Source organism: Silurus meridionalis, chromosome 15 (assembly GCF_014805685.1).
Source record: "Silurus meridionalis isolate SWU-2019-XX chromosome 15, ASM1480568v1, whole genome shotgun sequence".
Classification (NCBI taxonomy): domain Eukaryota; kingdom Metazoa; phylum Chordata; class Actinopteri; order Siluriformes; family Siluridae; genus Silurus; species Silurus meridionalis.
In genome coordinates this window covers 17,314,321-17,330,915 of record NC_060898.1, presented here as the reverse complement: position 1 = coordinate 17,330,915, position 16,595 = coordinate 17,314,321, and the positions used below count along the sequence as shown (strand labels likewise).

General features: G+C 36.7%; 1 protein-coding gene across 2 annotated transcripts in view; it reads right to left on the bottom strand.

The window, feature by feature from the left end:
- Positions 1-282: 282 nt before the first annotated feature.
- Positions 283-16,595, bottom strand: part of caln2 (calneuron 2) — a 32,034-nt gene continuing 15,721 nt past the window's right edge. For both annotated transcript variants that reach the window (XM_046867114.1, XM_046867113.1), the window contains exons 5-6: positions 2,097-2,253; positions 283-1,146 (exon numbers count right to left, since the gene is read on the bottom strand). In XM_046867114.1, the coding sequence (XP_046723070.1) occupies positions 1,019-1,146; positions 2,097-2,253 (285 nt within the window). In that variant the 3' untranslated portion in view covers positions 283-1,018. The remainder of the gene's footprint in view (positions 1,147-2,096; positions 2,254-16,595) is intronic.

Genomic DNA, 16,595 nt, shown 5'->3' with positions numbered 1-16,595 from the left:
AAGGATAAGGAAGCATTGTCTGTCTGTCTGTCTGTCTGTCTGTCTGGCTATCATGTTGTCTGTGTGACCCAAATCTGCATGATTGTCAAAATACATTCAAATAAATATTGCCTGAAAGAAGGTGTCATTTTAATTTCCATTGGTGTTCTTTGTGACTCAAAAGAAAGTTAAACAAAGAATTGCCTAGACAAAAATTAAAATACAGCATATGCTGTATGTATGTATATATATATATATATATATATATATATATATATATATATATATATATATATATATATATATATATATATATATATTACTTTGGAGCAACTTATTGTCTGGAAAATATGGTATCATATTTAATTTCAATTCAATTTAATTTCTATAGCGCTTTTATTTCCGTTGTTTAAAGCCCTATATTTCTAAAATTGAATGGAATATTTCTGTCATTGTGCTTTGCTACAGTGTGTAAATTTCCGAAGAAAAGGTCCCTCGTTATTTGAACTGAAGCAAATTTACATGCACATGCTCAAATACAGAGAATGAGCTGAACTTCATGGGAGATACTGGTGAATGGTGAATCCTCCTCATGACTCCAGTTTCAGAGAGAGTCTGGAGATGATGAGAAGATGTGAGATAAACACGCACAAATACAAGAGGGGGCCCAAAATCTTATTGCATTAAAAGGGCACCAGAAAGAAGCCCTTGTGTCTTCCTGTCAGAGAGATAAAGGGAGGGTAAAACAACAGTTATTTGAGTTTTGTCATGTTAGTTTTTGCCTTTTCTTACATCCATGGGTTGACTTGGGTTCTTCTGAGAAAGAAGTACTTCATCATATGCTTTAAAACCGGATGCATAGAAGTCTTTAGAGTGCATTAAATCCAGAGAGTAGTGGGCTGGTGTCTTCTGCACAGTGGGACGCTTGCTCACTGCAAGCCCAATTACAAAAGCGATAACCGTCAGCGACATATTCAGTCTTGTTTGGCTAGATAAGTGGAGCAGAGGTAATATCACTCACGGGTCACAGTGGACGGAGCTAGTCCATACCTTTACGCAACATTTGGTTGGCCGCAATGAGCATGACGCTAATGATGAAGGCCATCGCGAAAGCACAGATGAGGCTTTTGCGGACACATGTTTGACGATTCTTCCCTTTGGAGTGCACTAAAGAGTCAAACAGAAAAAAAAATTGTGGCTGAAATTTGTAGGTGAAAACAATCAAAGTTTTTGATAAGACAATATCATTGTCAAATCTGGAGATGATCATCATTGTCTACATCAGACTGCCCTGCTTAATAGTCCTCAGCTCAGACCATAGCCATTCTAGATGAAGTTTATAGCAACTGGTAAAAGCTATTAAGCTTTACTTTATGTCTCTCACCTGTAGACAAGCTAAAAGACCTCTGCTGCTTTCTAATCTGTGAGGCTTTAAAAAGTAGAAGAGCAGCCCATCTGTCTCTCTCCTGATCTCTCAGAGTGAGGCTGGAAGTGTATCTACAAATACACTTAAATCTACTCCTAATTCACCTTTCTGATTAAGGAATCAGATTTGTGCCCCCCCGCTCTCTCTCTCACCTGGGGTTTTTCTTTCATTTTTATTTCACTCATTCTACCATTTGCAGCCTTGTAAAGAAAAAACAGGACTACTTATGCATCCTTGTGAGGAAATAGATCACATTCTTCTTCTTTCCCTTTATTTGTCTGTCTGATCTCTGTCTTCCTGTCACACTTGCCCTAGTTTTAGTCTTATTCATCCACTGTAATGTTCCGAGTGAAACCAAAGGCCATTTTCATTGTGGCACATTGCACATCCAAATGGCAAATGAAATGAATGAATATGAACAAAAAAGCAGCAGAGAGGAAATACGTGAAACATGAAATTATTGCCTATAACAACTAGGGCACCGCTGTATGATGTGCACATCACAGTTTGAATGTAAAATTACTATTCGTTTTGTTGTTTTTGACCTTTCAGTCAACCGCGATAAATAAAAAAAAGATTTTTTTCAGCATTATAGTATATACTAAAACCATGGATAAGAAATATCATCAACTATCGGCCAGCGATCCAGTGAATCCAGTAAAGTATCGTGCCAGCAATCTTTACCACTCACCTCCCTCAAATTCAGTTTGGCAGTTTCCTGAGCTGTCCTTCAGGCTCTCCTCCTCATTCACAATGATGTTTTCGATGTCCTTCATTGTCAGATGGTCCCGAAAGGCATGGAACAGAACTTGCTTCAGTTCCTCCAGAGACATCTGCTGCATGTCAAACTGCAGGGAGAGAAAGAGCACAGGTGAATGGCATTACATCTCTTGCTGGATGGAGTGCACTTTAACACCTGAAAAGATCATTACGATTACTGTACTCGACTTTCAAATCACTATAAAAAAAAAACATTTTATTATATAAAATCAGCAGAAAATGGCATTTTCCTCACTCTGACCTTCATTATAACCAGGTAATGTATAAATCGCCATAGCACTGCTCCTTAATTGCGCTAACCAATAATAATTAATAAATACTCGAAAACAGTCCATGCCATACATATCATCATTGATTATGCTTAATTAAATTGACAATGTGGGTTGCACAGTGGTGGGCAGAGTGGACACCATGACCATGTCATAAATTCAAGCTTCCTGAGTGTGTTTCTGAGCTTGTGTTATTGCCTTTGTCCCATGAACCTGTGTAATCTTTGCTACATATAAATGAGTGTGTGAATGGTGGCTCTGATAGCCTGTAATCCCATTCAAAGCGAATTCCCTTATCCTGCCCAATCGCGCCACCATGACCCTGACTGGCTGAAGCACTAACTGAAGATGAATGTAATTATGAATAATTGAAAAAATGTTCACTACATAATTAATTGTACAGCCTTAAAAGGATATACAAAAACATGCCAGTACAGACCATGTGAATCAGATTGTCAACGATTTGCAGTAGGTACCTATGCTATGTTCCAACAACCTTCATCTTGTCAAGCTATAATTTATTTTGAAAAGTATGAAATAAAACTAAAGGTACCGTGAAATGAAGTATCCTGATTACATTAAATAATGGACAAGGATGAAGCAGAGAATGGTGAAATGAGTCTGTTGTACTTCGATACTGAGACACCTCAGTAAGAGTTGCTGCACTGAAATGGAAACTTATGATAAAGGGACAAACCGAAGAACATGAAAGATTTTTTATTTAATTTTTTATTACTTTACTTCCACTGATTTATGATGCCATTTGACCAGTTGACAGGAAAGGTACAGGACATTATATAAGCAGCCATTTTTCGTACACTACACCTATGGGAACATGCAGTATTCTCCAGGATGTCTATCATTACAACCACCACACTGTCCTCTTTCTCTCACTCAGATAGTCTATATGTACAAATGCATTTCTGTCTCATAAAGGTTGTAGAGAACAGAAGCAATGGTCAGACAATTTGAAAATGATTCGCAATGGTTCAAGACTTTATTACCAAAGAGAAACAGACAAGTCCTTGAGATCTCACAAAATCCTTGAAACAGCCTTGCAGTGATTTTTAAATATCCTGTCCACAGGCAACTGAATGCAGAGTCAAAAAAGTGTTTTATATGGTCTTTATTATCCAGCAGCTTTCACTTATGCATTAACAATTACACACATTTCTTAAGCTTATATAAAACATTCAAAAGATTCATGCACTGAATCTTTAAACACTAAAGCAACCAGAAGCCATCCTCTCTGAGCAGCTCTTAGAATCTGTGCAGTAATTATAAAATAATACAAACAAAGCAATGTAGAGCAATAACCTACAGGAATATAATATATTCTTGGGAAATCAATGTCTTTTTATTATTGTCATATATATCTTTTATTCATCTTGACACTTTTATATTCAGCTATGCACACATGCGGCTTTTAGATTGAAACTAAATTGAATTACATTTATTAAATTTTTACTGAATTCATTAGCTTGCCATGACCTAACACATACACTACAGGGAAAATGTAGTCCGTATATCCACAAAGCATTCGAGAATCTGTTACCGTATCTACTAAAATCATAAACCTAAACATATTTAAATTTGACTTGTCTAATCCTATCTTAAACCCATTACAATCAATATTCACACAATTAAACACTATGTGTTATGGCGATGTTGAAAAATGTTCAGTGGCAAGGTGGATTTTTTTTCACTTTTTAAATACATTTACAGTTTTAATCAATATTATGAAACTTCTTTATTTTACTAAGCTTTCAATAGTGTTATACGGTCAGCCCAAGCAAAGCCTTCTCTGCTGGCCTAAACACTTTCAAAAGCACTGACCTACATTTACAACCTAAATTCTAATATATTTCCATGAAATTGTATTAATTTATTCCCAACAGTTTATTCTCTTCATTTCGTAGCATTTCTTTTGGCTGCACTGCTTCCAGTATGTGTACCGTAATTTCCAGACTATAAAGAGCACCCATATATAAGCCTGCATAGCTGTAATGCGGGAAGCTGAGGCGGAAGCCGAAGTATATCAAATCAATGTTTATTGTAAATACCAGGCACTGCCAACACAAACACTTGCAACGAGTGAGATATCCGGTGGTGCGCTTCACGGAGCGCGGCCCACAAAGCACCGAACCGAATGCAAGGCGGGTCGTTATAATATCCAAGGGTGCGCGAAGGGAAGCGCGGTGCTGAGAGAAACGGAAAATCGTACTGGGAACAGCGAGAGCATAACACACACATACGAACAATAACTGACCGGGAGTGTGTGTGAAGTAAGTGTTTATATAGGCGGTGTGATGAGTGTGTGGATAAGCCTCAGGTGTTCTCAATGAAGCCCGATCGTGAGGAGCTCTGTGTGGGCGGGGCACGCACGAGAGAAGGAGCAGGGTATTCCCTGAAGCACAGAGGTTAGACAGCCGCCGAAGGGGGCGTGGCAGAGGGATTCCTGACAATAGCGGTATTTTGGGAATAGCCTGGCACTGCATTTTCCGCTATTACTGCGGGTGTTCGAGACGAGGATTATGTGTTTATTATTTTCTGATGCTCATTTCTAAGTTTCTGTGACTAACCCATAACGCTGTTGCCAATGAAAATAAAAAAGTACGAGTTTTGGAAACCTGTCTGTGCTTATATGATTATTGTTGCAACTGGAGTTAGTGAGCTCTCCCATGACCCAGACTTAACGCGCTACAACGGCTTGTATCTAAACAGTAGCCCACCAAGAAAGTCATTGTTCACTGTCTTCCTCCTTCCTTTCACAACTATTTCTCTCTGGAGGTTATCTTTTGGCATCGTCGTGCGTTTAAAAAAAACTTTTTTTCTCCCGATGCCGTGCAGCTCAGAACACAGGTGAGGTGCGTTTTTTTTGTTTCCGTTCGGAAATTTCATTGACGTTTGTGAAACCGGGAAAAACCCAGGAAAAATTCATGAATAAGCTGCTTCGTTGTTTACGCCGCGGGGTTCAAAACGTGGGAAAAAAGTAGCGTCTTATAGTCCGAAAAATACGGTATGTTAGATTTATTTTGTCCAATCAGATTTCATCCTCTCTGTGCTACCATGTCAATCTGCCCAGGGCCTTCAAAGTCTGTAATTCTGGCCCTTTTACTATAGTCTCTATAAGAAATAAATCTATTTTTTTAACCAATCATATTTCAAATTTGCTTCACAAGACCAGCCAGCTGGTCCAGAATACTGTCAGCATTTTTATATCCTCTGATTGGTTGGTCAGAGGGAAACTGTTACAGCCAAGTTTGACTGGCAAAACACATCTGTAGTGCTCTGCACACATTAATACATCTAAGTTAGACTTTTTTTATGCCTACAGAGGAAGAGAAATTGATTTGGTCTTGGACATACTTAAAAATCCATTTTGAAGAAAAGCTAGACATCGTGAGGAGGTCGGCCAACCCCGAAGCTAGCTAGTTTTTCTCAGCCTGGGAAAGGGTTTGTTCTCCACTTCCAGACCAAAGAATACAAGTGGTACCACTGTCTTACAGCCTCTGAGGAGCGGTGCAAATTATGATTATGCATCTCTGAAGAGTAGGTTAAATTTATTTAAATGTTTTATGTTTTTGCCATGTTATTAGACAAATATTGATTTTTAACTGCTCCAGATGATGTGGGTGGCACAGTTGCGGTTGTAGTGTAGATGTTTGGAATCTTAACTGGGTTTCTTGCTTTAGTAAAATGGTATTCACCCTCCATATGCGAAATGCCTCTCTCTCTCTGTAATGCCACACGTTGTTATATTGTATTTTTTTATAGTATTGATGGTTTCTATAATTGCTATGTGATAGTGGTTGTATTAGGTAAGTCCCCACTGAAAGCCCAGGCACCAAATGCACGGCCCGCCACCGATACAGAAATGCAGTATAACAGAGCACTGCACCACAGTCAGGTATTTCATACAGAGATAATTAATGACATTATTAAAGCAAGAAACTTAATGAACACATGCCTCCTTTTACTGCAGCCACAGCTGCAACACCCATATACATAATCTCAAGAAAAAGCATCAATATAATAACCTCTTAAAATGACCCCAGTTTTTCTGTGCATTTTTGTGCTTTTGTCCGTGCATTACGGTTTCCCTGGGGATTTGAAATTGAGGCAAATTGTGTGTTTTTGTGCCAATTCTACAAAAGAAAACATGCAAAGGTTTAAATGGTTTATGAAAAAGCTTAACAACTGTTTTGGCTGACCTTTCCTCCACAATGTCCAGCTTTTTTTTAAAAGGTCAGTCCTGTGAATGTCCTTGTAAGTGTGTGTGACCAAATCAATTTCTTCTCCACTATCAGCCATTGTGAAATGAAAAAAAGGTACTAAATACACATGAATATATTTGTTTTTTTCAGCTGCAGATGAGGTTTGTGAGCCTGACAACCATCCCATTAATGGACGTGAAAATGGCGACGTGTTTTGACAACTGTGAGGGCGCCCTGGAGTGACCCAAATGCAGTCTGATTAGTTAAAGTGACAGCTTCAGGCAGCATAGAGTTTATAACAGTGCTCACAGTGCTGGCTTTGCGGCAGTACGTGATGTAATGGCTGATATCTGATTAGAAAGAAACTCCGACATAAACTTTCACTCTCTGACACAGCAGCAACAGTGCACCTGAGAGAAACACCATGAGGAGAATAGAGTGAAATGTAATACATATTCATGGACAAAAATATATTAAAACATAAATCAATGATTCTGATTGACAGAGAAGGCCTTGCTGGCCCTGATGGCTTGCCACTGTGAAACCTAGTCTCAGCTATCACTTTCATTATATCAGCTAAACATCTATATTCACCTTCGAACCTGAGCTATGTGTACTGTCTGTCATTCTGTCTGTGCTGTCTGTGTAAAGTTTAGCATGTTTTTTTCTGGGTCTGTGGCCTAATAAAGGCTGGGACAATAAAAATACACAAATAATATGCTTATAACCAACTCTTCACATCTATTAACCATGAACCAAACTACATCACACCTGCATTAATTACTTGCCTACTTTAACCAGACCAGAAATCTAGAGCAGAATACACAACAAGTGCATGTAGAGTGATGAACCTAGAAGCACCTGCAGCTTTGCCTCTCCCTCTTACAGGCAGACTCGGAGCTCTAACACAGAACTGGCCTCATGGGATTCTGCAAAAGCCTGACATCATTTTAATGTAGGTTTAACGAAAGTTGAATTAGGATACTTTGAATTATAGAACGATTTGTTTAAATTCATGCCTTTTTGAGAGAGCTAGTCAGCAAGAAAGTGACAGATGAGTTGTCTGTTGGAAGAAAATTAAAGGGGGGATGTTTCCTACCTGATAAGTGATAGTGAAATGTAAGCAAAAATGTTTTACAGAATACTGGAAGTAGTAGCGAACACCACCAAACTTCTCACAGCATGCTTAATAATAACACAAATTGTGAGTCTTTAATGAAGGTCAATTGTATGAATTTGGATTTGGCCCTTTGCACTCTTTTCTGTATATATGTATGTATTATTTCTCCACGAAGATGCAGCTCTACCTCCACTATGTTAAATCTACATATAAAATTTAAAATATTGGTCACTTTCAAAATAATAAAAGTATATCATAGAAAAAAAGCATTGCACATCTACTAATAATTAAATATAAATAAATAGTTTTTTTTACCGATTCAAATATGTTAAAAACAATAAATTGCAATACAAATAGCAACATGTATCCGATGCATACTTTTTGAAATGATACATATCTGTTTCTTGAAAAACACATACGCCAAAACAGAGTGGATTGTGTTCAAATGAAATTTGACACAGGCCTCCTCAACTCAAACTCAGCATTCTTTCCACACACTTGTTTTCATGGTTATTACAGGCTGCCTGCTTTCCACACCACATTTAATAACACACAGTGAAATCAATAGTTTGATGACAGAAGGCTGTTTGTAATGTATACTCTATGTCCAAGCGGCACACGCAGCTTTCTCGTTATTCACATTTCTTTACATACTGTGCAACAGCTCTCTGCAGGTCATTGATTTAGCATAACTGCTCAGCAGTGGGTAGATTTAGACTTCAATTACTTGCCTGATAGCATAGTATAGATGGAAGCGAGATGAAGAAAATGAAAATACCTAAGTAATTGATTGTGGAGGCCAAAAAATAGATAAAGTAACAACGAGCGATACAAAGTACACACCAGAGAAGTAGCATCAAGATGACTTAGTATATGAGTTCGCAATCTCTATATTGTCCTTTTTCTGTCCTCGATTTCAACATAAAAAATTAAGATGGATACTAAAAGTTCCCTGGGATAGGCTCCAGGCTCCCCAAGGCAACCATGTGCAGGATGAGTGATATAAAAAATGAACAAATGGATGGATGGATGGATGGATGGATGGATGGATGGAAGTTGGACACTAATTGTATACCTCCCAAAGACGAACTTTCATATGGTGAAATTCTGACATTTTCTGCCCTACATAAAGCAAGTTTTTTAAAAACTACAGAGTTTACTGAACTTAAATGTTTGGCCACATTTGGTTACCTCCAAAAGTAAAAAGGGAAAAAGTACAAAGATTTTATTTAAACCATGCTACAAGAACAGTATGGACATTATGACAGTTGTTTAAAATACAAATTCTTTAGCCTGGAGTTAACATTCTAAAATGTGTACCTACTGAGCAGCATCTTTTAGAAGGCATGTCAGAGAAAAAACAACTCTGTTAAATGTTAAGCAATTCCAGGCAGAGTGAAGTTGACACATTTTGCCTCATGGCCATGCCAAATCTTAAATTTTAGTATGTTTTATTGTTGTGTCATGTTGTGAGACTGTTGTTCAGCTAGCCACTCAACCACACAGCCCAGAGATATGAAGAATACAAGAGATTTTGAGTAAATTTGAAGGCTACTGCTTTCGAAAAATTCAAACACTAAATGTAACAGGAAAACCAGTCCGTAATAACTATATAGAACATTACAGACATATGCAATTTGTACCACTGTGCATGTTTGTTTAGTCATTGGCGGACACACTGTCACATAACTCTATACTAATCATAGATAATATCAAGTTTTCAAGTGTACAATCCATCCTTCACTTAGCAGGATTTCATATATACGGATTGCTTTTACCACAAGTCTATGCTTAAGCCAAGTTTTAACCAATTTAAAATCTGTTCATCAGATTTAGAAATAGCAGTTAAATAACAAGTACTGTAAATTTTACTGTAGAATTTGGTTTGCTTCAATTATAATTATAAAAAATTTGATACAATTTCAAACTCTTTTATTGCTTCTTATTCTTAAATTTGGTGTTTGTTCTATAGGATTCACTGAACTCAAACTTTGAAAATTTAACTGCATTAGTTAGGCAGATTACAGAATAAAGTTTTTAGTTATTTTATCTATCATAATATGAAATCATAAATGAGAGAAACCATGGCCACTTCAATTTCATTATAATATTTAGTAGAATGCAATATTTATTTTAGATCATTGCCCTCAAGATTTTTATGCTGGAATTGGGGTTTTGGAAACAGAATGTTTGGGAAGGAAAATGAGTTTAGATTAAGGTTAAGCACCTATGTATCCTCATTTGTCTAAATGATTTTTATTACTCTTACAATTTACATTGTCACAACAACTGTAGTATACCCTTATGCTCATTGTTTAGTCAGTGTAGTCAGTGTAGTATTAAATGTTTATCTAAATAAAGATTGTTCAAAATTCTCCTAAAAAAAACAGGCACAATGACCTCTAAACCAGCCTGCCATCCATAAGACAGCCTTCCCTGCATGAAACAAGTCATGACAGATCTGAGCATGAAGAGAGATGGAGCGTGAAGTGAAGTGTCAGAGGCAGATGTCTTTGGCTGACCTGGAGTGCAGAGACGAGTGCGGGAAGTGGCATGTCGAAGGTGTCCAGACACATTTATCATGTGTGAAAGAGGAACTCCACTCGATTGTCTATCCCATTCATTCCTGTCTTTCTCGTTCATACCTCGCAGCCATGTCCATGCATGGCCTTGGAGAGATGCCATTAAAACAATTGGCTGATAAACACCTCTAAACATTTACCCTATTAAAAAAGTCCCTAAGCTATTAATATTCAAGAATACACAAACCTTTAACACCCACATTCTCCTACCACCCCAACCTCACCACATTCCTCCACTCCCCTGGAAAAGCTGTTAGCTATGATGTATTAAGGGCACATGTATCCACAAATATTTTACAGATATAAAAGAGCATACTATTAAGAGTAAAAAGTATACTAAAAACAATTGTTTTCTATAATGTAAATAGCTTTTAGTACACGTTTTACTTTTAATAAATCTTTAATTCTTTGCTCCTTCGTTCTCTTATTTTCATGCACAATGCTTGATCATTTAATTTTAAAAAGAGCTGCTATAAAAGAAGTTATGTGGCACTCTGCAGACATCGTACTCTACAGCATTACATGTTACTGTAAAGGGGAAACGTTGGCAGTGATGACAAATTATTGCCCTATACAAGGAATAAAACCCTTCTTAGTGTGCAATGATGGGAAAGCAATCAATGACAGGGTTGTGTGTTAGGGCCCAGATATAAGAATTTATTTCATATATAACTATTATCTAGAGAGCAGTTTTCTAGAGTGTTAACCAGCCTGTGTAGTTACAATGACTGTTGTTCGAGGATAAATGCCTTATTCGGTCACACAGTGGACATCCCAGAAAGAAGTTAACTGTTTAAACATATAGTTGTAACTTTTAGAACTGAATTTGTCACTTCAGGGATATACTTTAACACCTGATAGATACAGTTATACTGATCCTCATGGTCCAGCTCTTTTGAGAAGACTAGACAGCATTTAAGATATTTTTTCATTCAGTCCCCATTCAGTTCATGGATACAAGTAAATTACGATACACTAATCTCACCTCATAGATACTGTCTACAGATGATTTAGTTCTCCACATTCCGACACAATTCCCTTCTTAATCTCATCGTCCAATCAATGCTGTATTATTCCGTGAAGATATCAGAGGCCACCAGATAAAAATTCTTATCAGCTCAGACCTGGTGACTCAATGGTTCATTACCATGTGATATTGCACCTGTATGTTTTGGCAATAACTTAATCTTTGACCTTGAATTAAATAGACTCTCTCTCTCTCTTTCTCTCTCTCTCTCTCTCTCTCTCTCTCTCTCTATCTCTCTCTCTCACTCACAGGTACACACATTTTTCAGGAATCAATTTCAAAGGCAGTAGAACCCTGAAATTCAATCCCTAGAGCTTCTACTGTCATTTGGAGAAGTGTGAGTTGGACAGATGGTGTTTCACAGTGCATAGTGGCGCTGGAAGCAGGGCTATTACAGCATAGAGTGTGGGGTTTATCAGCCCACCAGCAGCACCACATATTCCCATATTCATTCACGTTTATGCTCATCATCATTAGCCGCACTTGCTGCCATTCTTTATGATCTGACTCTTGGCTGCTGCTAGCTGCTAAGTACTTGACACCAAACACTCTCCCACTTATAATGCTAATATGACATCAGCCAGCCAGCAACACTAAAACATTAACACGTACAAGCATACAGATGTACTGCAATGCTAATGTTTCCTGGTTTGAAACTTCATAACTGCAGTGCACACTTTTCAGGGTCATTTTAATTTAATAAGCGTCTGTGAGTTTATGAAAAATCTCTGTAAAAATCATTCAAATTCAACATCACTGCTAAGCTTGAAGTTCAGCCTGGAAAACAAACAAATGAATCTAATTTAGAGCACGAGTGCACAACCAAACCCAGTCAAATAAGTTAAGATTCATTAGCACATAATTTGGCAAACCAAATGCATTTCAAAGAACCGAATAGTTACTTTAATGTCTTTGTCTTTGGGCCTTTTCCAAAAATAGCTGTTTCCTACTTTGTTAAATCATTGTTGATAATTATTATGAGAAATCATTAACATGATCAGTGTCTTCACATAGATGAATATCATTAATTATTAATAATAACATATAAAAGGTAAATTGAGCAAATTTGGTATTTCAGATCAAACTGAAAACTGTGTGTATCAAACTGGTAGCCCTTCACATTAATCGGTACCCAAGAAGTAGCTCCCAGTTTCAAAAAGGTTGTTGACCCCTGCTCTAGAGATAACTCAATCCTGAACTTTTGACCTGGCGTTCTCACCCCTTTTTTTTGACAATGACTCCAGATTAAGGAACCAAAATTCTCAAAAGCTCACTTTCTCCATTGCCAACTCATACCAACTATGAAATACCAACTTCTTTCAATATTCTTGGTGTATTACATAAGGAATAGCATGAAAGGGCATGTAATAAGAAAATAAGTCAACAGTGGAACTCCACTTTACAGTGTGTCATGTCACACTGTTTCTGCATTTCGGCTGCCTCAAAAGACTCTATAGAGCCAAAAATATGATATATGTTGAACATCCCATTTCTCATTTAATCCTACTTGCTGTTAAAACAGTATCTAATCATCTGAGAATGCTTTCAGCCACAGGATCTTTAGTGAGATCAGACACTGACTGGTGAGCGAGGAAGTCTGAGGTGCAGTCAATATTACAGCTCAAAGGTGTTCAGTGGTGTTGAAGTCAAGGCTCAGTGCAGAGTATTTAAATTACTCCATGCCATTCCTCGCTATTTCTTCATTGTCATGCTGAAACATGCTTGTGCCCCTTAGTTCTAGTAAAGGGAAATCTTTACAATATAGCATACAGACATTCAAGACAATTCAATATTATAGCATACAGACATTTACATTGATGGCATTTGGCAGATGCCCTTAACAATTATCTTAGCTAAGGGCCTTGCTCAGGGACCCAGGAGTGGCAGCTTGGTGTGGCTGGGAATTAAACTCATGACCTTCGGTTCCAGATAGCAAATCTGTATTAAGCATCATGGTATTACAAAAATGCATTCGGCTATATTTGATTGTATAAAGGTAATAAATACAAGAAGATTCTCACCTGTTTTTTCACTGTACCCCATGTAATATTTGGTCATGAACTAGACAAATTTTAGATTACACCCTGCCAACATAACACAAATATTGTAACATTTCTAGTTAAAAAAACAAAAACAACCAAAGGCTGCACTTCTTTGCACTTTGTCTAATATGGGACCAATATGAACATGGTACAGCTAAAATTATATATATATATATATATATATATATATATATATATATATATATATATATATATATATACATACAGTGGAACCCAAGCTAAATTATTGCTTGATATTATTCAAAGTCAGTTTGATTCGCATAGAACTTCGCACATATAATGATTGAGAAAAATCCCCTCCATATCAGGCCAAACTCAAGATTAAGCAAAGATGAAGTAAAGAACTAAAATTAATTACATAAGTGATTTCCTCATTGCATTGGAAAGCATCAGTGAATGCTACAATATGCTTTTAAAACTTTAATATAGCAGTCTTAGTTTTAAACTGTCCTTTCCTTAAAATTATACTTCATTGCTCAGATCAAAAATAGTCAGCTATGAGCTATAAACACAACCGGACTCTGTCATACTGTGATTCATCACATCTCAGCTGAAGGGTTTTATGTTAATGAAGGATGTGAAAATAAAACACGCTCAGCTGACTCACCCAGACCTGTCTTGCTTTTCGTTTTGTGCAAGATATATGAGGAGAATGCAATTAGCGAAGTAGCTTTTGAGGCTGTCAAACCAAACTCTGCATGCAGATCCCAATATTCTAAACACACATGCAATGACTGTGCTAGTTTTAATTTGATAAAAAATCATAAGGGTTCTCTACATTTCCCAACACTTCAACATTCTCGGCGTTAGAACAACATCTAATCAGCTATATTCTTTGAGTAAAGAAAACTAACAGAGAAGCAACTTCAGATTATTACCAGGAACAAAATATCAGTACTTTCTTTTACACTTGCTTATGTTTTAAAATGGGTCGAAAATATTGTCTCATTCGATTATTTCTTCAAAAATGTTTATAATAAGCTAGAATCTAAGCATCTAAGCCAATAAGCTGCAGTAAATAATGCTAGCCAGCTACCTAAACTAATTAACTAAGCTAGATAAGCTTCCATAGCTGGATAAAATTCTTGATAAAATGCTAGCATGAATGTCTGATAACACTCAGATAGAAGCGAAGGCAAATGAATGCTGTGTGAGAAGCCATAAAAATGCTGCTGCTAGCTAATTTACAGTCTAACAGCACAAAAGCTTGTGTAGTGGTCCATGTGCTTGAAAACAAAAAACCCCACAATGGTTGCACTTTCATTCCTTTCTGGTTTTCTCTCAAATTAGCTTGTTGGATGTTAAAATTCTCCTCTCTCTCTTTTTTTTTTTTTAAAACAGTCCCACTAATGAGAGTCTTGTCTTTTATGTTCCAGTGGTGCTGTGAAATTTCAGGATAAAACATATCTTTAAAGCACACACATTTAAACATTAGACCTGACTGAGCATATAAATGAGAGCATGGGCTTTTACACATAATGCACACATTAGCTTTTACACCTTTTTTTGTCTTCTCTCTCTCTCTCTCTCTCTCTCTCTCTCTCTATGTATGCATATATGATGAATGCGACATGGCAAACTAGACTACTCCAGCCCTTATAAATCGATTCACAACCAGCTTGGTGCCAACATAACATCTTGTAACCTGTAAATGTTACATACAAACCTCAAGCAGAGAAGAAATTGTTCCATGTGATAAATCACACTGGCAAACCTTATACTGCTGCATGCTTGTATCCAGTTATGAAAAATCTTCAGGTAAAATTGGAAATTGGCCAAAGTAACATGTATTTAAAACAAAGAAAGTAATCATGCAATATTATGAAAATGTAATATTTTCCTAATCTCTCTTAGTGAAACATGCATTTGATAGATTTTTTTTATTCGAAAATAGATCAACGATTTTGCATAAACATGTGGAGTCAGTGCCAGATCGAGTTTATATTGTCATTAAAGCAAAAAGGAGGACAAACCACATAATGGAAAACTCATATAAATGTTTAATGACAAAACTGTTGTCAATAAAATTTGTTTACTAAAAAAACCTTCTAAAAATAAAGAATAGAAGCAAATTGAAGCATAAAGGTTATACTGTATTTATCAATGAGACTCAGAACACACAGCCCTGAGAATTGGGCTGTAATCTATTTTCCACTGACAAAATTGGGTACGCTATTTGTGTCTAGGGATGCTCTCTCAATGTCAAAGAGCTTTTCCGTTTTCAAAGCATGACAGAAAACAATTTGTAATGTAATTAATTTGGTGGGAAGCCCACAAGAATTCAGATATTGCATCAGAAAAATCTAAATCAGATACATTGCATTTCTGACCTTGTTCGACTTTGTCTGAGTGCAGCACCTGAGAGAATAGCAAAACTTACACACATGCTTGCGCACACACACACGTTGTGAAAAGCGCAATAGAAATAAGGTTGACTTGACTTGATACACACACATACAAATCTTTTAAAGTGCATCAATTGCCACAGGTAACAATCCAAGTGAAAGTAACTATTTTTATTTATTTGCAAAGGTTTTTTTGTGCATTTAGCACACAAACTAGGAGATTTAAATTGAAAAAGTGCTCTTATAGCTGCAGACAACGACTATCCATGATGGATGATAATGATGATGACAATGGCGACGATATCATTATCAATTATTTAAAAAATTGTTTATACATCAATTAATATTCTATCTAAAATTAAAATGCATCCAGTAAAAAAACTGATGAACCTTAAATTGAATGAATGAATGATTGTGATTTTTTTTTCATAACTGCAATATTGCTTGTCGCTGTAGTGTTATTAAACCCATATGGGAACTTCAGTTGCAATAAGAGGGATTGTTTGTGTGCATCAAGGATGCTGGGTGATTGTTATGCAGCTCAGCAGGTGTGAAGATATTACCTGAATTATACTTTCATTCATGAGTCATTGTGTCCCACTGGGTGTGTGCTGAGGTGAGCGTTTAAATCACTCCGGAGACATGCAGTGTCTGTGACCTTGTTGTTACACAAACAGACATATGTGTCGAGCGACTCATATGGCTGTGTTTGAAAACAGAATATTTTACTGTTTTTTTATTCTGCCATTATTGATTTATACATTTATTGATTTTGCACTTACGTATG